The sequence below is a fragment of the Tachyglossus aculeatus genome, chromosome 21 (genome assembly GCF_015852505.1).
Source record: "Tachyglossus aculeatus isolate mTacAcu1 chromosome 21, mTacAcu1.pri, whole genome shotgun sequence".
Lineage (NCBI taxonomy): Eukaryota > Metazoa > Chordata > Mammalia > Monotremata > Tachyglossidae > Tachyglossus > Tachyglossus aculeatus.
Window position 1 is genome coordinate 11,970,438 of NC_052086.1, and position 21,687 is coordinate 11,992,124.

The 21,687-nt window shown below is 53.9% G+C and overlaps 1 protein-coding gene across 1 annotated transcript in view; it reads left to right on the forward strand.

The window, feature by feature from the left end:
- MSLN (mesothelin) overlaps positions 1–20,972 on the forward strand; it is a 51,443-nt gene extending 30,471 nt beyond the window's left edge. Inside the window, exons 5-18 of the mRNA XM_038762705.1 lie at positions 454–503; positions 632–752; positions 907–995; positions 1,210–1,432; positions 2,250–2,413; positions 6,853–6,943; positions 7,205–7,334; positions 8,176–8,354; positions 12,981–13,139; positions 13,397–13,557; positions 14,754–14,881; positions 16,571–16,665; positions 18,040–18,226; positions 20,575–20,972. Coding sequence (XP_038618633.1) covers positions 454–503; positions 632–752; positions 907–995; positions 1,210–1,432; positions 2,250–2,413; positions 6,853–6,943; positions 7,205–7,334; positions 8,176–8,354; positions 12,981–13,139; positions 13,397–13,557; positions 14,754–14,881; positions 16,571–16,665; positions 18,040–18,226; positions 20,575–20,675 — 1,878 coding nt within the window. The 3' untranslated portion in view covers positions 20,676–20,972. The remainder of the gene's footprint in view (positions 1–453; positions 504–631; positions 753–906; positions 996–1,209; positions 1,433–2,249; positions 2,414–6,852; positions 6,944–7,204; positions 7,335–8,175; positions 8,355–12,980; positions 13,140–13,396; positions 13,558–14,753; positions 14,882–16,570; positions 16,666–18,039; positions 18,227–20,574) is intronic.
- The last annotated feature ends 715 nt before the right edge of the window (positions 20,973–21,687 follow it).

The window sequence follows — 21,687 nt, forward strand, 5'->3', positions numbered from 1 at the left end:
ACAGTGCTTTGCACATAGTAAGCGCCTAACAAATGCCATTATTATTATTATTATATACGTAAGAGCGGGTAGGGGAGGTATGGAGGCAGATGAGAAGACGAGGAGCAGGGCACTGTTGCCGTGGACCGGGGCACTCTGCACACAGTGAGCGCTCAATAAGTACGATTGAATGAATGAATGAATGAATGAATGAATGGATGGATGAGGGGGCTCCCTTCCTCCCTCTCGCCCTCCTTCCCACCATCCACCTGGGAGAACATTCCTCCCTCCTCACCCAGGGCACATCCTGGGATCTATCCCCGGATTGAAATCAACCACGCACACGTGCACGCCATGCGGCCTGGCACCATCTTGGTTTTCCGCTGCCGGGTCCCGCGCCTTGGGTCGCCCTCTCTCCCGGCCTCAGTTTCCTCGGGTTCTCCCGAGCCCTGACCATTCCCCGCCCCACCGCAGGCCACCGTGTTCTTCGACGCCGTGGTGAGGAACGGGTCCGGCTTCTCCAGGTGAGCGGGCCGCCGGGCCCCGCGGGCCGAGGCGGGAGCGGAGGTCGGGCTGGGGCAGGGCCGGGGGCGGTCGGGGGGCGGCGGGGCCGCCGGGCCGGGCGAGCATCTCCGCCGGTTCGGGTCCGCAGCCTCTCGGCCCACGTCCTGCACGGCTTCTCCTGCGCGGCGGTCCGCGCCCTGACCCCGCGGTGGCTCCGACGGCTGGCGGTGGCCCTGGGGCGGCTGGACGTCCGGCTGGCGGCGGAGCAGGTGGGCTCCGGGAGCGGCGGGAAGTGGGCTGGACCGGTCCGGAATGGGCTGGGGTGCGTCATTCCCGGCTCCGTCCGATCTGGCCCGGTGTGGTGTGACCTGGGCTAAGTTGGGCCTAGGTTGGGCGCTGAGCCCCGGCCCCTGCCTTTCCCAGCTGAGCTGCCTGGCGGACAGAGTGGCGGAGGCCTCCCGTCTGTCCCGGGACTCGAACCGACTCCCCGGGGACCTGCTGCCGTTCCTCAGGTCCGGCCCCGCGGGTTTCCGCGGAGCATTCGTTTCGGGGACGGTGGCGCGGGGCGGCCCGGGCTGGGGGGCACGGCTTTCCCCGGGGCGGCTGTCGGGGCGGAGCGGAGGAAGGGGACGGCGTGCGGGGTTGGACTTGCGGGGCGGCGCGAGCGTCTCCGGGCCCGGCTCGGCCGCGTGGCGGGATGCCGGCCTGGCCGCGTGTGCCCCGCAGCCCGTCGGAGTTGGCGGGAGCGAGCGGCTGCCGGAGGATCTTCGGCCGCGTCGGAGAAGCCAGAGTGGACGCCCTGCTCCCGCCCGGCCGGCCGCCGCGTGCCCGGCTGCTGGCCGCTGCCTTAGCCTGCCTGGTACTGAGCGTCGCGGGGGCCGCGGGGGCTGGAGGGACGGCGGGCGGAGGGCGGGAGACTCCGGGCCCGGCTTCGAGGCCCCCGCTGCCGGCGTCCCCACCCGGGACCATCCTGCTCATCATCATCAGTCGTATTTATTGAGCGCTTACTGTGTGCAGAGCACTGTGCTGGGCGCTTGGGCCCAGACCGCTCCTCCACCGCTGATCTCCTCCCCGTACCTCGCTCTCGCCCGTCCCGCCGTCGACCCCCGGCCCACGTCCTCCCCCGGGCCCGGAATGCCGCCAATCCCTCCGCCCATCCGCCAAGCTGGCTCTCTTCCTCCCTTCAAGGCCCTGCTGAGAGCTCACCTCCTCCAGGAGGCCTTCCCAGACTGAGCCCCTTCCTCCCTCTCCCCCTCGTCCCCCTCTCCATCCCCCCCATCTTACCTCCTTCCCTTCCCCACAGCACCTGTATAGATGTTTATACATATTTATTACTCTATTTATTTTATCCTCTCCCCCTCGTCCCCCTCTCCATCCCCCCCATCTTACCTCCTTCCCTTCCCCACAGCACCTGTATAGATGGATATACGTTTGTACATATTTTTTACTCTTGTACATATCTATTCTATTGATTTTATTTTGTTAGTACGTTTGGTTTTGTTCTCCGTCTCCCCCTTTTAGACTGTGAGCCCGCTGGTGGGTAGGGACTGTCTCTAGATGTTGCCAATTTGTACTTCCCGAGTGCTTAGGACGGTGCTCTGCACATAGTAAGCGCTCAATAAATACGATTGATGATGATGACGCTGACCGGCGCGGGCCGTGGGGACGGCGAAGAGGCCGGGGCGACGGTCTGGCCGCAAGCGCGGCTGGAGGGGGCGGATCGGGGAGTTGGGGTCTCGAAGCCGGGGGGGTCCCTTCTCTTGCAGGGGGTCCGGGGCCGCGGGCCGAGCGCCGAGGCCACCGGGGTCCTGGGCCGCCCGGCCCGCGACCTCGACGGGCGTTTCGTACTCACCCGCTGCCGGGCCGGCCTCAGCCCGGACCAGGCCGGAGCCGTCCGCGCGGCCCTCCGGGACGGCCGCACGGCCTTCGGGTTAGTCACCTTACCCCTCTTCCCCTACGCGGAAAACCGGGAACTGGGATAAATCCGTTTTCCTTCTAGAGTATGATCAATCAATCAATCAATCACGTAGAATAGGGCCGGGGGGCCGGGCGGAAGAACGGGGTGTCAAATCTCTCACGTCTTTTTTTGTTACCCTTCATTTTCCCTCTCCCCCTCCTCTCTCAGCGCTCAGTACAGTACACCACACTCAGAAGGTGCTCAGTAAATGCCATTATGGCCGTCACCGCCGCTACTAGAGAAGCAGCGTGGCTCAGCGGGCTTGGGAGTCAGAGGTGGTGGGTTCGAATCCCAGCTCTGCCGCGTGTCTGCTGGGTGGCCTTGGGCAAGTCACGTAGCTTCTCTGAGCCTCAGTTCCCTCATCCGTAAAATGGGGATGAAGACTGTGAACCCCACGTGGGACAACCTGATCACCTTGTATCCCCCCCCCAGCGCTTAGAACAGTGCTTGGCACATAGTAAGCGCTTAACAAATGCCATCATTATTATTATTATTATTATTGCTACTATTATTACTGCTACTATAGCTACTGGTGCTGCTACTACTACTGTCACCACCACTGCTAGAGAAGCAGCGTGGCTCAGCGGGCTTGGGAGTCAGAGGTCGTGGGTTCGAATCCCAGCTCCGCCGCGTGTCTGCTGGGTGGCCTTGGGCAAGTCACGTAGCTTCTCTGAGCCTCAGTTCCCTCATCCGTAAAATGGGGATGAAGACTGTGAACCCCACGTGGGACAACCTGATCACCTTGTATCCCCCCCCCCCAGCGCTTAGAACAGTGCTTGGCACATAGTAAGCGCTTAACAAATGCCATCATTATTATTATTATTATTATTGCTACTATTATTACTGCTACTATAGCTACTGGTGCTGCTACCACTACTGTCACCACCACTGCTAGAGAAGCAGCGTGGCTCAGCGGGCTTGGGAGTCAGAGGTGGTGGGTTCGAATCTCAGCTCCGCCGCGTGTCTGCTGGGTGGCCTTGGGCAAGTCACGTAGCTTCTCTGAGCCTCAGTTCCCTCATCTGTAAAATGGGGATAAAGACTGTGAGCCCCACGTGGGACAACCTGATCACCTTGTATCCCCCCCCCAGCGCTTAGAACAGTGCTTTGCACATAGTAAGCGCTTAACAAATGCCATCATTATTATTATTATTATTATTGCTACTATTATTACTGCTACTATAGCTACTGGTGCTGCTACTACTACTGTCACCACCACTGCTAGAGAAGCAGCGTGGCTCAGCGGGCTTGGGAGTCAGAGGTGGTGGGTTCGAATCCCGGCTCTGCCGCGTGTCTGCTGGGTGGCCTTGGGCAAGTCACGTAGCTTCTCTGAGCCTCAGTTCCCTCATCCGTAAAATGGGGATGAAGACTGTGAGCCCCACGTGGGACAGCCTGATCACCTTGTATTCCCCCCCTCAGCGCTTAGAATGGTGCTTGGCACATAGTAAGCGCTTAACAAATGCCATCATCATTATTATTATTATTATTGTTGCTACTATTACTACTCATCATCATCATCAATCGTATTTATTGAGCACTTACTATGTGCAGAGCACTGGACTAAGCGATTGGGAAGTACAAATTGGCAACATATAGAGACAGTCCCTACTACTGCTACTATAGCTACTGGTGCTGCTACTACTACTATCACCACCACTGCTAGAGAAGCAGCGTGGCTCAGTGGGCTTGGGAGTCAGAGGTCATGGGTTCGAATCCCAGCTCTGCCACATGTCTGCTGGGTGGCCTTGGGCAAGTCACTTCACTTCTCTGGGCCTCAGTTCCCTCATCTGGAAAATGGGGATTAAGACTGTGAACCCCCCGAGGGACAACCTGATCACCTTGTAACCTCCCCAGCGCTTAGAACAGGGCTTTGCACATAGTAAGCACTTAATAAATGCCATTATTATTATTCTATTCAATCAATCATATTTATTGAGCGCTTACTGTGTGCAGAGCACTGTACTAAGCGCTTGGGAAGTCCAAGTTGGCAACATATAGAGACGGTCCTTACCCAACAGTGGGCTCCGAATATTACTGCTGCTACTACTACGACGACTACCATTACTACTGCTGCTCGTGGCTTAGTGGAAAGGGCACGGGCTTGGGGATCAGAGGACGCGGGTTCTAATCCCACCTCCGCCGCTCGTCTGCTGTGTGACCTTGACAAGTCACTTCACTTCTCTGTGCTTCAGTGACCTCATCTGTCAAATGGGGATGAAGACTGTGAGCCCCCCGTGGGGCAGTCTGATGACCCTGTATCTCCTGCAGGGCTTAGAACAGTGCTTGGCACATAGTAAGTGCTTAACAAATACCATCATTATTATTATTATTACTACTACAACTCCTGCAAATATTACTAGACTGTGAGCCCACTGTTGGGTAGGGACCGTCTCTCTACGTTGCCAACTTGGACTTCCCAAGCGCTTAGTACAGTGCTCTGCACACGGTAAGCGCTCAGTAAAGATGATTGAATGAATATTATAACTGTAGATAAAATACATTCAGACTAGATAAAGTCCCGCTCCCACAGGAGACTGACAGACAAAGAGGAAGGGCGAACAGGCACCGTATCCCAATTTTCCAGACGAGGACACTGAGGAGGGAAATGACTTGTCCCAGGTCACCCGGCGGGCAAGCGGCAGCGCTGGGATTTGGAACCCGCGTCTCCCGACTCCCGGGCTCTTGCTCTTTCCATTAGGCCGCACCCCTCACGCGCATATCTGTTATTTATTTATTTCTATTAACACATCTCCCGACTCCCGGGCTCTTGCTCTTTCCATTAGGCCGCACCCCTCACGCACATATCTGTTATTTATTTATATTAACACATCTCCCGACTCCTGGGCTCTTGCTCTTTCCATTAGGCCGCACCCCTCACGCACATATCTGTTATTTATTTATACCCCTCATGCACATATCTGTTATTTATTTCTATTAACACGTCTCCCGACTCCTGGGCTCTTGCTCTTTCCATTAGGCCGCACCCCTCACGCACATATCTGTTATTTATTTATACCCCTCACGCACATATCTGTTATTTCTATTAACACATCTCCCGACTCCCGGGCTCTTGCTCTTTCCATTAGGCCGCACCCCTCACGCACATATCTGTTATTTATTTATACCCCTCACGCACATATCTGTTATTTATTTCTATTAACACGTCTCCCGACTCCCGGGCTCTTGCTCTTTCCATTAGGCCGCACCCCTCACGCGCATATCTGTTATTTATTTATACCCCTCATGCACATATCTGTTATTTATTTCTATTAACACGTCTCCCGACTCCTGGGCTCTTGCTCTTTCCGTTAGGCCGCACCCCTCACGCACATATCTGTTATTTATTTATTTCTATTAACACGTCTCCTGACTCCTGGGCTCTTGCTCTTTCCATTAGGCCGCACCCCTCACGCACATATCTGTTATTTATTTCTATTAACACGTCTCCCGACTCCCGGGCTCTTGCTCTTTCCATTAGGCCGCACCCCTCACGCGCATATCTGTTATTTATTTATACCCCTCATGCACATATCTGTTATTTATTTCTATTAACACGTCTCCCAACTCCTGGGCTCTTGCTCTTTCCATTAGGCCGCACCCCTCACGCACATATCTGTTATTTATTTATTTCTATTAACACGTCTCCTGACTCCCGGGCTCTTGCTCTTTCCATTAGGCCGCACCCCTCACGCACATATCTGTTATTTATTTCTATTAACACGTCTCCCGACTCCCGGGCTCTTGCTCTTTCCATTAGGCCGCACCCCTCACGCACATATCTGTTATTTATTTATACCCCTCACGCACATATCTGTTATTTATTTCTATTAACACGTCTCCCGACTCCCGGGCTCTTGCTCTTTCCATTAGGCCGCACCCCTCACGCGCACATCTGTTATTTATTTATTTCTATTAACGTCTGCCTCCCCCGCTAGACTGTAAGCTCATCGCGGGCAGGGGATGTGTCTGTTTATTGTACTCTCCCAAGCTTCACACACAGTAAGAGCTAAATAAACACTACCAACTGACTATTACTATTACTACTACTGTCACGACTACTATTACAACCGCTCTCTGTTTCCTCCCTGTATGCGGGCGTGTGTTCTTCTCTGGTCCCACCATGAAGTTTTATCCTGAATCCGGAGAGGTGCCCCAGCCCAGGCCCATTCCCACCCCCAGGACGGACCACCCTCCCTCTTCCCCTGGCCTCGTGATCCTCTAGACTGTAAGCCCGCTGCTGGGCAGGGACCGTCTCGATACGTTGCCAGTTTGTACTTCCCAAGCGCTTCGTCCAGTGCTCTGCACACCGTAAATGCGACTGAATGGATGAATTGTGATGGCCCCAACTCCCCCCATCCCCTGGTCCCATCCCTGCCTCCCCCCCAGACTGGGCGGGCGTGTTTCTTTGCGGACAGGCCTCCCTCCAACTGGACAGTGGCCACCTTGAATGGCCTCCGCGGGCTACTCCGGGCATTTGACCGGCACATCGTTCGGAGCATCCCCGAGGTGAGCCGGGAGCCCACTCCGAAGGCCTCGGGACACTCCCTCCGGGCCCCGGTACTTCCCGACACTACCCTGGGGAAACAGAGGCCCGGAGAGGCCAAATGACTCGGCTGAGGTCACCCGGAAGGGCCAGGGCAGTCCCGGGGTGAGTGGACACTGGGTTCCGCCCTCTGCCCACTGGGTCGACACTCTTGGCGTCTCCCCCAGCCCCAGGGGCCTCCTGGGTCAGGCCCCGCTGGCCAACAGCATCGGTTTTCCTTCCAGGGCGTCGCGTCCGCTTGGTTGAAGGGGGCCATCACGGACCCCGCGTGGCCTCGGCAAGACCTCGTCGACTTCGCCCGGCACCTTCGGCCGACGCGGATCAGGAGAGACGTTGGGCCTGGGGGAGAGACGAGTGAGGGTCGGGGAGAGACGTCGGGGCGGTGGGAGAGATCCGTGGGTGGCCGGAGAGGGCCCGGGGGGGGGATCCGGGGCCGGGGTAGAGAGGGGTGGGTGGCCGGAGAAGCTCGGGGGAGACCCCGGGGTTCGGGGAAAGGGTCGGGGGTGATGTCGAGGTTAGGGGAGAGTCGGGGGGCGGGTGAGGTGCAGGGAAGGCCCCGGCGTTGGTGGCTGGCGAGGGTCGGCGGAGAGAGGGAGGTGACCGGAGAGGAAGATGAACGGCCGGCTGTGCCAGCATTGCGGCACGGGTGGCCCGTGCCAACTGTGGCACCTGGTGCCCGCCCTGCCTGCTGTAGGGTGCTACCCGGGTGGGGGTGACTCCCCGGGTGGCGAGTGGCCGCTCGCCCCGGGTCTGCCCTAGTCCTTCCGGGTGACCTCAGCCGAGTCCTTTGGCCTCTCCGGGCCTCTGCTTCCCCATCTCTGCCCCAGGGTAGTGTCAGGATGTTCCGGGGGCCGGGGGGAGAGGCCCGAGGCCTTCAGAGTGGCTCGGCAACCGGGGATGTTGTGTGACTGAGCTGCAGTGGGGTGCCAAGGGGGGAGAGCCCCCTCCTCTCAAATCCAATCAATCAATCAATCAATCAATCGTATTTATCGAGCGCTTACTGCGTGCAGAGCACTGGATGGCAAGATGGCAACGTATAGAGACGGTCCCTACCCAACAGCGGGCTCACGGTCTAAAAGTAGCCACCGTATGACCGCCGCCGGTGGCCCACGAGGCAGGAAAGGTGGGGTGGGGACCCCAGCCCGCCGGGGAAGGTGCAGGGCGGCGGTCCCCGTCACCCGGCGACGTCCCCCAGGCTGCCCGTCGGACAAGAAGGCGCTGGAGGACATAGAAAACGTGGACGTGGTTGTGTACTCGGAGCAGACGCTGCAGGACTGCCTCAACGCCAGCATCGTGGCCGAGAAGCTGGAGTCGCTGGGCCTCTACCCTTTCTCCGAGCAGCAGTTCGCCATCCTCAAGGAGAAACTGGACGAGGTGACGGGGAGGCGGGGGGACACAGGGACTGAACCCCAGCCCCCGGGCAAGGCCACCCGCCTGGGCTCCGGGGCCATTTTGGGGGGGAAACGGGGTCCAGGGGTGGGAGCACCCTTCCCATCCCCGACGGCTGTAGGCATAGCCGTGGTATTGACGCGCAGTGCGTTATGCTGAGCAGGAGAAGGGAATAATAATAATAATAATAATGATGATGGCATTTATTAAGCGCTTACTACGCGCCAAGCACTGTTCTAACCGCTGGGGAGGTGACAAGGTGATCAGGTTTTCCCACGGGGAGGGCTCAAAGAATGACTCCGCCAAGCTCGCTCTCTTCCTCCCTTCAAGGCCCTACTGAGAGCTCACCTCCTCCAGGAGGCCTTCCCACACCGAGCCCCTTCCTTCCTCTCCCCCTCGTCCCCCTCTCCATCCCCCCCATCTTACCTCCTTCCCTTCCCCACAGCACCTGTATATATGGATATATGTTTGTACAGATTTATTACTCTACTTATTGATTTTACTTGTACCTATCTATTCTATTTATTTTATTTGGTTAGTATGTTTGGTTTTGTTCTCCGTCTCCCCCTTCTAGACTGTGAGCCCACTGGTGGGTAGGGACCGTCTCTAGATGTTGCCAACTTGGACTTCCCAAGCGCTTAGTACGGTGCTCCGCACACAGTAAGCGCTCAATAAATACGATTGAGTGATTGATTGATTGATTGATCTCCTCTCTCTCATTCAGCCCACATATTCAATCCCGTCGGTCCCACCTTCAGCCCACATATTCAATCCATCACTAAATCCCGTCGGTCCCACCTTGGCAACATCGCTAAAGTCGGCCCTTTCCTCTCCATCCAAACTGCTACCACGTCACTACGGTCACTCATCCTACCCGCCGCGGGTCACTGCATCGCTCTCCTTGCTGAGCTCCCAGCCTCCTGCCTCTCCCCAGCCAATTCCGTACTTCACTCTGCTGCCCGGATCATTTATCAGAAAAACGTTCAGGACACGCCACCCGACTCCCCGGAAAATCCCAGTGGTTGCCCATCCACTTGGCATCAGCCAGAATCTCCTTAGCATTGGCTTTTAAGCACTCGATGGCTTCGCCCGCTACGACTCAACGAGCACGTTTCACTCCTCTAAGGCTGTATCGGCCTCACCACTCACCTCTCACCCATGTCCCGCCTCTGTCCCGCAACGCCCTTTCTCCTCAGATATAACAGTTATTCTCCCCCCCCGGCTTTAAATCCTTAAAGAAGGCCCATCTCCTCCAGATTTTCCCTGACCAAGCCCCCTTTCCTCTTCTCCCACTCCCTTCTGCATCACCCTGACTTGCTCTCTCCGCTTCCCGGCCCCGCAGCACTTATGTACGTATCTGTAAATTTTTTTCAAAATTATTACCTCATCTGTAAAATGGGGATTATTCATTCATTCACTCATTTGTATTTATTGAGCGCTTACTATGTGCAGAGCACTGGACTAAGCGCTTGGGAAGGCCAAGTCGGCAGCATCTCGAGACGGTCCCGACCCACCAGTGGGCTCACAGTCTAGAAGGGGGAGATGGACAACCAAACAGAACATATTCACAAAATGAAATCAATAGAATAGTCAATATGTACCAGCAAAATAGAGTAATCGATCTGTACAAACATATACAAACAAATAATATTAACAAACTAAAATGAATAAATATGCATGTGAGCTCCACGTGGGACAACCTGATCACCTTGTAACCTCCCCAGTGCTTAGAACAGTGCTTTGCACATAGTAAGCGCTTAATAAATGCCATTATTATTATTATTATTATGTACGTATCTGTAAATTTTTTTTATATTAATGCCCTTCTCCCCACTCTAGACTGTAAGCTCACTGCGAGCAGGGAATGTGTCCATTGTTCCCAGCCCCACAGCACTTATGTACGTATCTGTAAATTTTTTTAAAATCATTACCTCATCTGTAAAATGGGGATTAAGACTGTGAGCTCCACGGGGGACAACCTGATCACCTTGTAACCTCCCCAGTGCTTAGAACAGTGTTTTGCACATAGTAAGCACTTAATAAATGCCATTATTATTATTATTATTATTATGTACGTATCTGTAAATTTTTTTTCTATTAATGCCCATCTCCCCACTCTAGACTGTAAGCTCACTGTGAGCAGGGAATGTGTCCGTTGTTCCCAGCCCCACGGCACTTATGTACGTATCTGTAAATTTTTTTTCTATTATTACCTCATCTGTAAAATGGGGATTAAGACTGTGAGCTCCACGGGGGACAACCTGATCACCTTGTAACCTCCCCATTGCTCAGAACAGTGTTTTGCACATAGTAAGCGCTTAATAAATGCCATTATTATTATTATTATTATGTACGTATCTGTAAATTTTTTTTATATTAATGCCCGTCTCCCCACTCTAGACTGTAAGCTCACTGCGAGCAGGGAATGTCTGTTGTTTCCAGCCCCACGGCACTTATGTACGTATCTGTAAATTTTTTTAAAATTATTACCTCATCTGTAAAATGGGGATTAAGACTGTGAGCTCCACGGGGGACAACCTGATCACCTTGTAACCTCCCCAGTGCTTAGAACAGTGCTTTGCACATAGTAAGCGCTTAATAAATGCCATCATTATTATTATTATTATGTACGTATCTGTAAATTTTTTTATATTAATGCCCTTCTCCCCACTCTAGACTGTAAACTCACTGCGAGCAGGGAATGTGTCCATTGTTCCCAGCCCCACAGCACTTATGTACGTATCTGTAAATTTTTTTAAAATCATTACCTCATCTGTAAAATGGGGATTAAGACTGTGAGCTCCACGGGGGACAACCTGATCACCTTGTAACCTCCCCAGTGCTTAGAACAGTGTTTTGCACATAGTAAGCACTTAATAAATGCCATTATTATTATTATTATTATTATTATGTACGTATCTGTAAATTTTTTTTATATTAATTCCCGTCTCCCCACTCTAGACTGTAAGCTCACTGCGAGCAGGGAATGTGTCCGTTGTTCCCAGCCCCACGGCGCTTATGTACGTATCTGTAAATTTTTTTAAAATCATTACCTCATCTGTAAAATGGGGATTAAGACTGTGAGCTCCACGGGGGACAACCTGATCACCTTGAAAACTCCCCAGTGCTTAGAACAGTGTTTTGCACATAGTAAGCGCTTAATAAATGCCATTATTATTATTATTATTATGTACATAGCTGTAAATTTTTTTATATTAATGCCCGTCTCCCCACTCTAGACTGTAAGCTCACTGCGAGCAGGGAATGTGTCCGTTGTTCCCAGCCCCACGGCGCTTATGTACGTATCTGTAAATTTTTTTTCTATTATTACCTCATCTGTAAAATGGGGATTAAGACTGTGAGCTCCACGTGGGACAACCTGATCACCTTGTAACCTCCCCAGTGCTTAGAACAGTGTTTTGCACATAGTAAGCGCTTAATAAATGCCATCATTATTATTATTATTATTATTATTATGTACATATCTGTAAATTTTTTTTATATTAATGCCTGTCTCCCCACTGTAGACTGTAAGCTTACTGTGAGCAGGGAATGTGTCCGTTGTTCCCAGCCCCACGGCGCTTATGTACGTATCTGTAAATTTATTTTTATATTAATGCCCATCTCCCCACTCTAGACTGTAAGCTCACTGTGAGCAGGGAATGTGTCCATTGTTCCCAGCCCCATGGCACTTATATACGTATCTGTAAATTTTTTTTAAATTATTACCTCATCTGTAATACGACTGATTGATTGATTGATTGATCTGTAAAATGGGGATGAAGACTGTGAGCTCCACGGGGGACAACCTGATCACCTTGTAACCTCCCCAGTGCTTAGAACAGTGTTTTGCACATAGTAAGGGCTTAATAAATGCCATTATTATTATTATTATTATTATTATGTACGTATCTGTAAATTTTTTTTATATTAATGCCCATCTCCCCACTCTAGACTGTAAGCTCACTGCGAGCAGGGAATGTGTCCGTTGTCCCCAGCCCCACGGCGCTTATGTACGTATCTTTAAATTTATTTTTATATTAATGCCCGTCTCCCCACTCTAGCCTGTAAGCTCCCTGCGAGCAGGGAATGTGTCTGATGTTGTATTGTGCCCACCCAAGCACTTAGTACAGTGCCCCGCACATAGTAAGCGCTCAGTAAAGAAGCCGAGAAGCAGCGTGGCTCAGCGGAAAGAGCCCGGGCTTCGGAGTCAGAGGTCACGGGTTCAAATCTCGGCTCCGCCAACTGTCAGCTGGGCGACTTTGGGCACTTCACTTCTCTGTGCCTCGGTGACCTCATCTGGAAAATGGGGATGAAGACTGTGAGTCCCGCATGGGACAACCTTTTAGTCCTTTTCCCCCTTTTAGACTGTGAGCCCGCTGTTGGGTAGGGACCGTCTCTATATGTTGCCAACTTGTACGTCCCAAGTGCTTAGTGCTGTGCACACAGTAAGCGCTCAATAAATACGATTGATGATGATGACAACCTGATCACCTCGTAGCCTCCCCAGCGTTTACAACAGTGCTTTGAACGTCTAACAGATGCCATTATTATCATTATTCAATACAACTGAGCGAGGGAACGACCGACCCTCCGCCTCTCCCCACCCAGGCCTATCCCGCCGGGTACCCGGAGGAGGTGATCCGACGCCTCGGGAGCATCGCCCGCTTCGTGACGTCGCGGGACGTGGAGAAGTGGAACGTGACCTCCGTGGAAACGCTCGACTCCCTGCTGGGACCGAAGGAGGAGGGGGAGGAGATGAATTCATCGGTCAGTACCGTCGCACCGGGCCCCGTTCCGACGACCCCTTGACCTCCGCTGTGGTCCGTCCTCTGCTAGGCCTTTCCCGTCCTCGGGTGGTCCGCTCCCTCTCAGCCTCCTCCTCCCTCCAATCTGACTCCTTCGGCTGCGGATGCCAGCCCCCAGGCCCACACCCTGGGTTTTCCGGGCCCCCGGGCACCGATCCCGGTTTTCCGGGGCCTTGCTGAACCCCTGGGCACGGCCCCCGGGGTTTCGGGGGCCAGCAGGTCGGTGATTCCCGGCTGCTGCAGGTCGCCGCGGCGGTCGTCAAGCGTTTTGTGCTTGGAGGGAATCCCCTCAGCTCCGCCGCCCTGAGCATCCTTGGTTCCAAGTACGTGTGCCTGCTGTCCGAGGCCCAGCTGGACACCGTCACGCCCCAGGCCCTCCGGTGAGTGCCTCTAGTCTGGGCTGCCCGCCAATAATAACAATAATGGCATTTATTAAGCGCTTCCTATGTGCAGGGCACCGCTCTGAGCGCCGGGATCAGGTTGTCTCACAGCCTTACTCCCCATTTTGCAGGTGAGGGAACTGAGGCCCAGAGACGGGAAGTGACTTGCCCAAAGAAGTCAATCAATCAATCAATCAATCAATCGTATTTATTGAGCGCTTACTATGTGCAGAGCACTGTACTAAGCGCTTGGGAAGTACAAATTGGCATCACATAGAGACAGTCCCTACCCAACAGTGGGCTCACAGTCTTAAAGGGGGAGACAGAGAACAGAACCAAACATACCAACAAAATAAAATAAGTCACCCAGCTGACTACTGGCAGAGCGGGGATTTGAACCCGTGACCTCTGACTCCAAAGCCCGGGCTCTTTCCGCTGAGCCACGCTGCTTCTTCCCACCGATCCCTTCTAGACCGTGAGCCCGCTGTTGGGTAGGGGCCGTCTCTAGATGTTGCCAATTTGGACTTCCCAAGCGTTTAGTCCAGTGCTCCGCACACAGTAAGCGCTCAATAAATACGATTGATTGATTAATTGATTGATTCCACGTGGCATCACTGGCCGGGGCGGGACTGGGCAGGGCCTTCGGCCAACGGCTCCCCTCCCCATTCCTGTTCCACCTGGTTCTCCTCCCAACGGGGCACGGAGAACATGCGCCGTCAGCTAAGAAAAGCGGCGTGGCTTGGCGGAAAAGAGCCCGGGCTTGGGAGTGAGAGGTCGCGGGTTCTAATCCCGGCTCCGCCGCTTGTCACCCGTCGGGCAAATCACTTCTCTGTGCCTCAGTTCCCTCAGCTGTAAAACGGGGATGGAGACTTTGAGCCCTACGGGGGACAACCTGATTACCTGGCATCCACCCCAGCGCTTAGAGCAGTGCCCGGCACATAGTAAGCGCTCAACAAATACCACCGTCATTATTATTATTATTATTCTGATGCAATTGCTCCGCCCTGGGGCCGTCGGCGCCCCCGTCTCCAGCCGCGCTCAGCCCGTGTCGGGGAAGGGGACGGGATGCCGACATCCCGGGGGACATCTCCCCGCCAGTCCGTCCCGGGAATGGCGGCGAGGGCAACCTCCGTCCCTTCCTCCCCGTCCCGGGAATGGCGGCGAGGGCAACCTCCGTCCCTTCCTCCCCGTCCCAGGATGGCGGCCCAGCTGAACCTGTCGGCGTGCTCCCAGCCGCAGAAGAGCGTCCTGTACCGCAAGGCCCAGCTGGCTTTCCAGGACGAGAGGCCGCCACAGTTTTATCTCCTGATCCAGCCCTTCCTGGGTGAGGGACTGCCCTTCTCCACCCGCCCCCTGTTATTATTATGTCAGGTTATTATGTCACCCGAGGGCCGGGTGCGCCAAGATCAGCCACGGTACGTACGGCGTCACCAAGGCGACGGGGGCAAGGCTTGAGTATGTGATGTCCCCGAGGGCCGGAGCTTCTAACTCTGGTGACGGCCTGTGTGACGCCGTCGGGGGAAGCCTGTCAACAGTCGGTGATGTCAACGTGGGATGGGATTCCCAAAGGGATGTCACCGGCCGGATGCTGGCTTCCCACTGCTCCTTCCCAGCGCCCCGCCGCACCTTCCCACCCTTCCGGGACACCGGGAGACCGAGCACGTTTTCCCGAGGCCACCCCCTTAGCCGGTGGGAAAAGCACCCAATACCTCCTTCAGCCTCGGGCCTGGGGAGCGGGCAGAAGGGGCCCCGGAAACTCTCAGAGGGTGGGAGTCTCTAGGTGATGCCAACTTGTACTTCCCAAGCGCTTAGTACAGTGCTCCGCGCGCCATCCTTCTTCCACCCGTCCTCCACCGTCCCTTCGCGTCGGCCATCCGACCCCGGGAACCCGCGGCCGGAGCTCCCCCGGGCCAGGCGGTGCCATCCCCTTTTAGACTGTGAGCCCACCGTTGGGTAGGGACCGTCTCTATATGTTGCCAATTTGTACTTCCCAAGCGCTTAGTCCAGTGCTCTGCACATAGTAAGCGCTCAATAAATACGATTGATGATGATCCCCGACCCCGGTTCGGTCCCCGGGGCGGCCTTGGGCGGGTGGTTTGGGGTCCCAAGATGAGCACCGGGGAAGAAGGGCGGACGGGGCCCGGGCCCGATGGGGAATCAATCAATCAATCAATCGTATTTATTGAGCGCTTACCGTGTGCAGAGCACTGTATTAAGCGCTTGGGAAGTACAAGTCGGCAACACATAGAGACGGTCCCTACCCAACAGCGGGCTCACAGCGCCGGGGTGGGGGCGTTGCGGGATTCATTCGTTCATTCAACCGTAATTATCGTTGTCCCGCCGTCGACCCCCGGCCCACGTCCTCCCCTTCTAGACTTCCCTCCCCTTCTTCCCTTCTGGACTGCGAGCCCGCTGTTGGGTCGGGACCGTCTCTATATGTTGCCAACTGGGACTTCCCAAGCGCTTGGTACGGTAAGCGCTCAATAAATACGATTGAATGAATTAATGAATGCATGAATTCTATTCTATTCTATTCCATTCTATTTATTTTCTTTTGTTAGTATGTTTGGTTTTGTTCTCTGTCTCCCCCTTTTAGACTGTGGGCCCACTGTTGGGTAGCGACTGTCTCTAGATGTTGCCAATTTGGACTACCCAAGCGCTTAGTACAGTGCTCTGCACATAGTAAGCGCTCAATAAATACGATCGATGATGATGATGAATGAGTGGGTGGATCCCAAGGCCCCATCGTCAGCCCAAGTCAGAGCCTTTTTCTGTCCCCCGGGAACTGGGCTGGGACTCTTTTAGACTGGGAGCCCACTGTTGGGTAGGGACCGTCTCTAGATGTTGCCAATTTGGACTTCCCAAGCGCTTAGTACAGTGCTCTGCACACAGTAAGCGCTCAATAAATACGATGGATGATGATGATGATGGAGCTGGGTTGCAGTGTGTGGGGGTCCCGGATTGTGGTCCTCGTTGGGGCTAAGGAATCTGGGGGCCTCCGTTCCTCTCCCAGGAGGGGCGTCTCTTAAGGACCTCAGGTGGCTGAGCCGGAAGGACCTCAACATGGACGTGCCGACATTCCTCACCCTGCAGGAAAGCGCGGTCCTCGTGAGTGTGTGCGGCGCGGGGGTCCTGGGGTCCGGCCGTGCCCGGGAGCGGCGTGTCCTTGTGGCATCCCAATCCCGGCTCTGTCCCTTGTCAGCTGTGTGACTTTGGGCCAGCCACTCAACTTCTCTGGGCCTCAGTTACCTCACCTGTTGAATGAATGAATAAAAAGGGGATTAGGCCTGTGAGCCCCACGGGGGACAACTTGATTACCTTATATCTGCCTCAGGGCTCAGAACAGTGCACATCGTAGGCGCTTAATAAGTACCGTTATTATTATTATTTTTATTATCCAGCGCTCAGCCAACCCCGGGCGGGGGGCACGAAGGGCACGGCGGGGGGCCCTCGCTCCTCTCTCTCGACTACTTCCCAAGGGGAAGGCTTCGAGGGGATGCAGGGGCAGAGCATCATCATCATCATCATCAATCGTATTTATTGAGCGCTTACTGTGTGCAGAGCCCTGTCCTAAGCGCTTGGGAAGTACAAATTGGCAACATATAGAGACAGTCCCTGCCCACCAGCGGGCTCCCAGTCTAAAAGGGGGAGACAGAGAACAGAACCAAACATACGAACGAAATAAAATAAATAGGATAGATAGGTACAAGTAAAATAAATAGAGTAATAAATATGTACTAACATATATACAGGGGCACGGGGCGCGGCGGGCACCGGAGAAGGTGGGCGAAGTTGGCGGGGCGTAGGACGCTTGTGGGAAGGGGACGGGGAGCGTGGACGGGACCGGAGCAGGTGCTGCAGGTCGTTAGTATGTTTGGTTTTGTTCTCTGTCTCCCCCTTTTATCATCATCATCATCATCAATCGTATTTATTGAGCGCTTACTATGTGCAGAGCGCTGTACTAAGCGCTTGGGAAGTCCAAGTTGGCAACATAGCGAGACGGTCCCTACACAACGGCGGGCTCACAGTCTAAAAGGGGGAGACGGAGGACAAAACCAAACCTACCAACAAAATAAAAATATATACATCTATCTTAACCCCACTGTACAGATGAGGAAACTGAGGCCCGGAGACGTTCAGCGCCTCGCCCTGGGTTACAAAGGCAGGCCGACAACACATCCCACCCTCCCTCTCCCCCTGCCGCCCCAGTGCGCTAGGCCGCACCGGCTCCCTGATATGGGAGCCGAGGCCGGGAGCGGAGGCGTCAGACCGGGAACCCGCCGGTGGGTCGGGACCGTCTCTAGATGTTGCCAATTTGGACTTCCCAAGCGCTCAGTCCAGTGCTCCGCACGCAGTAAGCGCTCAATAAATACGATCGATGACGATGAAGGGACATTTTTACTTCCTCTGACCTAGCTCCCCGTCCCGTGGGCCCCGTCCCGCGCTCCCCGTCGCACGCTCCCCTGTCCCCCCCAATCCCAGGAGCTGACTCCGTTGGAAGTCCGCGGTTTACTCGGGAGCAACGTCAAGGAGCTGAGGGACCGGAGGAGGAATCCGCTCATCAGCCGCTGGATCGGGAAGCAGACGGCCGCTGCCCTGGAAGCCCTCGGCGTTGGCTATGTCGGAGGGAGGCCCGACGGCTACCTCGTCATCCCGCGGATTGGCAAGAGTGAGGCTGGCGGCCGGGGGAGGCCGGTCACCGGATCGCGCTGATCCTACATCGATTCATTCAATCGTATTTACTGAGCGCTTACTGCGTGCAGAGCACTGGACTAAGCGCTTGGGAAGGCCAAGTTGGCGACTTATACGGTCCCTACAACGGGCTCACGGTCCAGCAGGCAGCTACTCTGGTGCTCGGCATCCAGTAAGCTCCGTGGATCGATCAACCCATCGGTGGAATCTGCCGATTTCCCCCATCTTACCTCCTTCCCTTCCCCACGGCACCTGTATATATGTATATATGTTTGTACATAATTTTTTTTACTCTATTTATTATTTATTTATCTTATTTGTACATATCTATCCTATTTATTTTATTTAGTTAGTAGGTTTGGTTTTGTTCTCCGTCTCCCCCTTTTAGACTGGGAGCCCACTGTTGGGTAGGGACTGTCTCTAGATGTTGCCAATTTGGACTTCCCAAGCGCTTAGTCCGGTGCTCTGCACATAGTAAGCGCTCAATAAATACGATTGATGATGATGATGATGATGATGCTGAGCGCCTGCTGAGCAAGGCTCTGTGCTGAGCTCCTGAGGGGCACGAGAAACACGCTCCCAGTCCTCAAGGAGCTTGCAGTTTGATGGGAAAAGATGACTATTTGTAAATTGCGGAAGCAGGCAGGACTCGGGTAGAACGGATATTCCATTTGCGTCGGGATAATTCCAGGGTCGGCCCGGGGCCCGGGGCCTGCCATCATTTGTTTGATGATCACAGTGAGTGTGACCTGGTTTTCCGCCCCCAGAGCTCCAGCGCGACTCATCATCATCATCAATCGTATTTACTGAGCGCTTACTATGTGCAGAACACTGGACTAAGCGCTTGGGAAGTACAAATTGGCAACCTATAGAGACAGTCCCCACCCAACAGTGGGCTCACAGTCTAAAAGGGGGAGACGGAGAACAAAACCAAACATACTAGCAAAATAAAAGAAATAGAATAGATATGTACAAATAAAATAGAGTAAAAAATATGTACAAACGTATATACATATATACGACTCATCATCAATCGTATTTATTGAGCGCTTACTCTGTGCAGAGCACTGGACTAAGCGCTTGGGAAGTACAAATTGGCAACCTATAGAGACAGTCCCTACCCAACAGCGGGCTCACAGTCTAAAAGGGGGAGACGGAGAACAAAACCAAACATACTAACAAAATAAAAGAAATAGAATAGATATGTACAAATAAAATAAATAAATAAATAAATAAAGAGTAAAAAATATGTACAAACATATATACATATATACGACTCATCATTAATCGTATTTATTGAGCGCTTACTCTGTGCAGAGCACTGGACTAAGCGCTTGGGAAGGACAAATTGGCAACATATAGAGACGGTCCCTACCCACCAGTGGGCTCACAGTCTAAAAGGGGGAGACGGAGAACAAAACCAAACATACTAACAAAATAAAAGAAATAGAATAGATATGTACAAATAAAATAAATAAATAAATAAATAGAGTAAAAGATATGTACAAACACATATACATATATATGACTCATCATCAATCGTATTTATTGAGCGCTTACTGTGTGCAGAGCACTGTACTAAGTGCTTGGGAAGTACAAGTTGGCAACGTATGGAGACAGTCCCTACCCACCAGTGGGCTCACAGTCTAAAAGGGGGAGATGGAGAACAAAACCAAACATACTAACAAAATAAAAGAAATAGAATAGATATGTAGAAATAAAATAAATAAATAGAGTAAAAAATATGTACAAACATATATACATATATACGACTCATCATCAATCGTATTTATTGAGCGCTTACTCTGTGCAGAGCACTGGACTAAGCGCTTTACTCAGCACTGTACTCAGTGGAAAGAGCCCGGGCTTTGGAGTCGGAGGTCATGGGTTCAAATCCCCGCTCCGCCACTTGTCAGGTATGACTCCGGGCCAGTCACTGAACTTCTCTGGGCCTCAGTGACCTCATCTGTAAAATGGGCCCCACATGGGACAACCTGATCGCCCCGTCACCTCCTCAGCGCTTAGAACAGTTTTTCTAGACTGCGAGCCCGCCGTTGGGTAGGGCCCGTCTCTCTGCGTTGCCGCCTTGGACTGCCCAAGCGCTCAGTACAGCGCTCTGCACGCAGTAAGCGCTCAATAAATACGATGGATCGATTTCCCTCTCGGGAGTTGGATCCGGGCGGAGGTTGGGAAACTCATAAAGCTGGAGGGAGCTTGGGGCGAGGGAGACTCGGCCGGGCACGTGGGATGCGGGGTGACGCTGGGAGACGCGGGCCTCAGTCGCCCTCTCGCATCCGCAGCATGGGTTCTCTCTCTGTTTTTTAGTGTCGTCACTCGAACCCACCTCCGGCGCCGCCGCCCAGCTCCACGTCCCACCTTTCACCCTGCTCCTGCTGAGCGCCTTTCTGCTCCCCCATCTTGCCTGACCCCCCGTCGGCCATCGCGGGCCCACGGTGGGTCCGCGGCGGGCCTGGCGGTCACTTCCCGGAAGCCGGGGCCTTCCCTGGGATGGTGGCCGGGATTTATTTATTCCTCTAGGTTTGGGCTGGGAATTCCTCCCGAGGACGGGAGCGCTTCCGCACTCCTAAAATCCTCCTCTTCCTGGTGGCGGGGGTCACGGTGAATAAACGGGGTCGATCGTGAGACCGCTGTACTTGGTTTTAGACCGTGAGCCCACTGGTGGGTAGGGACTGTCTCTATACGTTCCCGACTTGTACTTCCCGAGCGCTCAGTACAGTGCTCTGCACACAGTGAGCGCTCAATAAATACGATTGATTGATTGACTGATTGGTTTGCCGGTGCGTCGAAGGCGGGGGAGGGATGAGGTGGTCTCCATCTCCGGTCACGGACCCCGCTGAGGCTCTGCCCGCCATGATGAGGGCGGCGGGGCACCTGCATTGGGTCGGCGGGCGGAGTGGGGGGCAGCCCCATCCCCTCGGATTCCGCGGCTCTGGAGTCAGAGGTCGTGGGTTCAAATCCCGGCTCCGCCAACTGTCGGCCGGGTGACTTTGGGCAAGCCACTTCGCTTCTCTGGGCCTCAGCTACCACATCGGGAAAATGGGGGTGAAGACTGGGAGTCCCCCGTGGGACAACCTGATCACCTTGTAACCTCCCCAGCGCTTAGAACAGCGCTTTGCACATAGTGAGCACTTAATAAATGCCATCATCTAGACGGTGAGCCCGCTCTTTATTTATTTATTTTACCTGTACATACTTAGTCTACTTATTTTATTTTGTTAATATATTCTGTTTTGTTCTCTGTCTCCCCCTTCTAGACTGTGAGCCCACTGTTGGGTAGGGACCGTCTCTATACGTTGCCAACTTGGACTTCCCAAGCACTTCATTCATTCACTCAATCGTATTTATTGAGCGCTTACGGTGTGCAGAGCACTGGACTAAGCGCTTGGGACTTGGTACAGTGCTCTGCACACAGTAAGC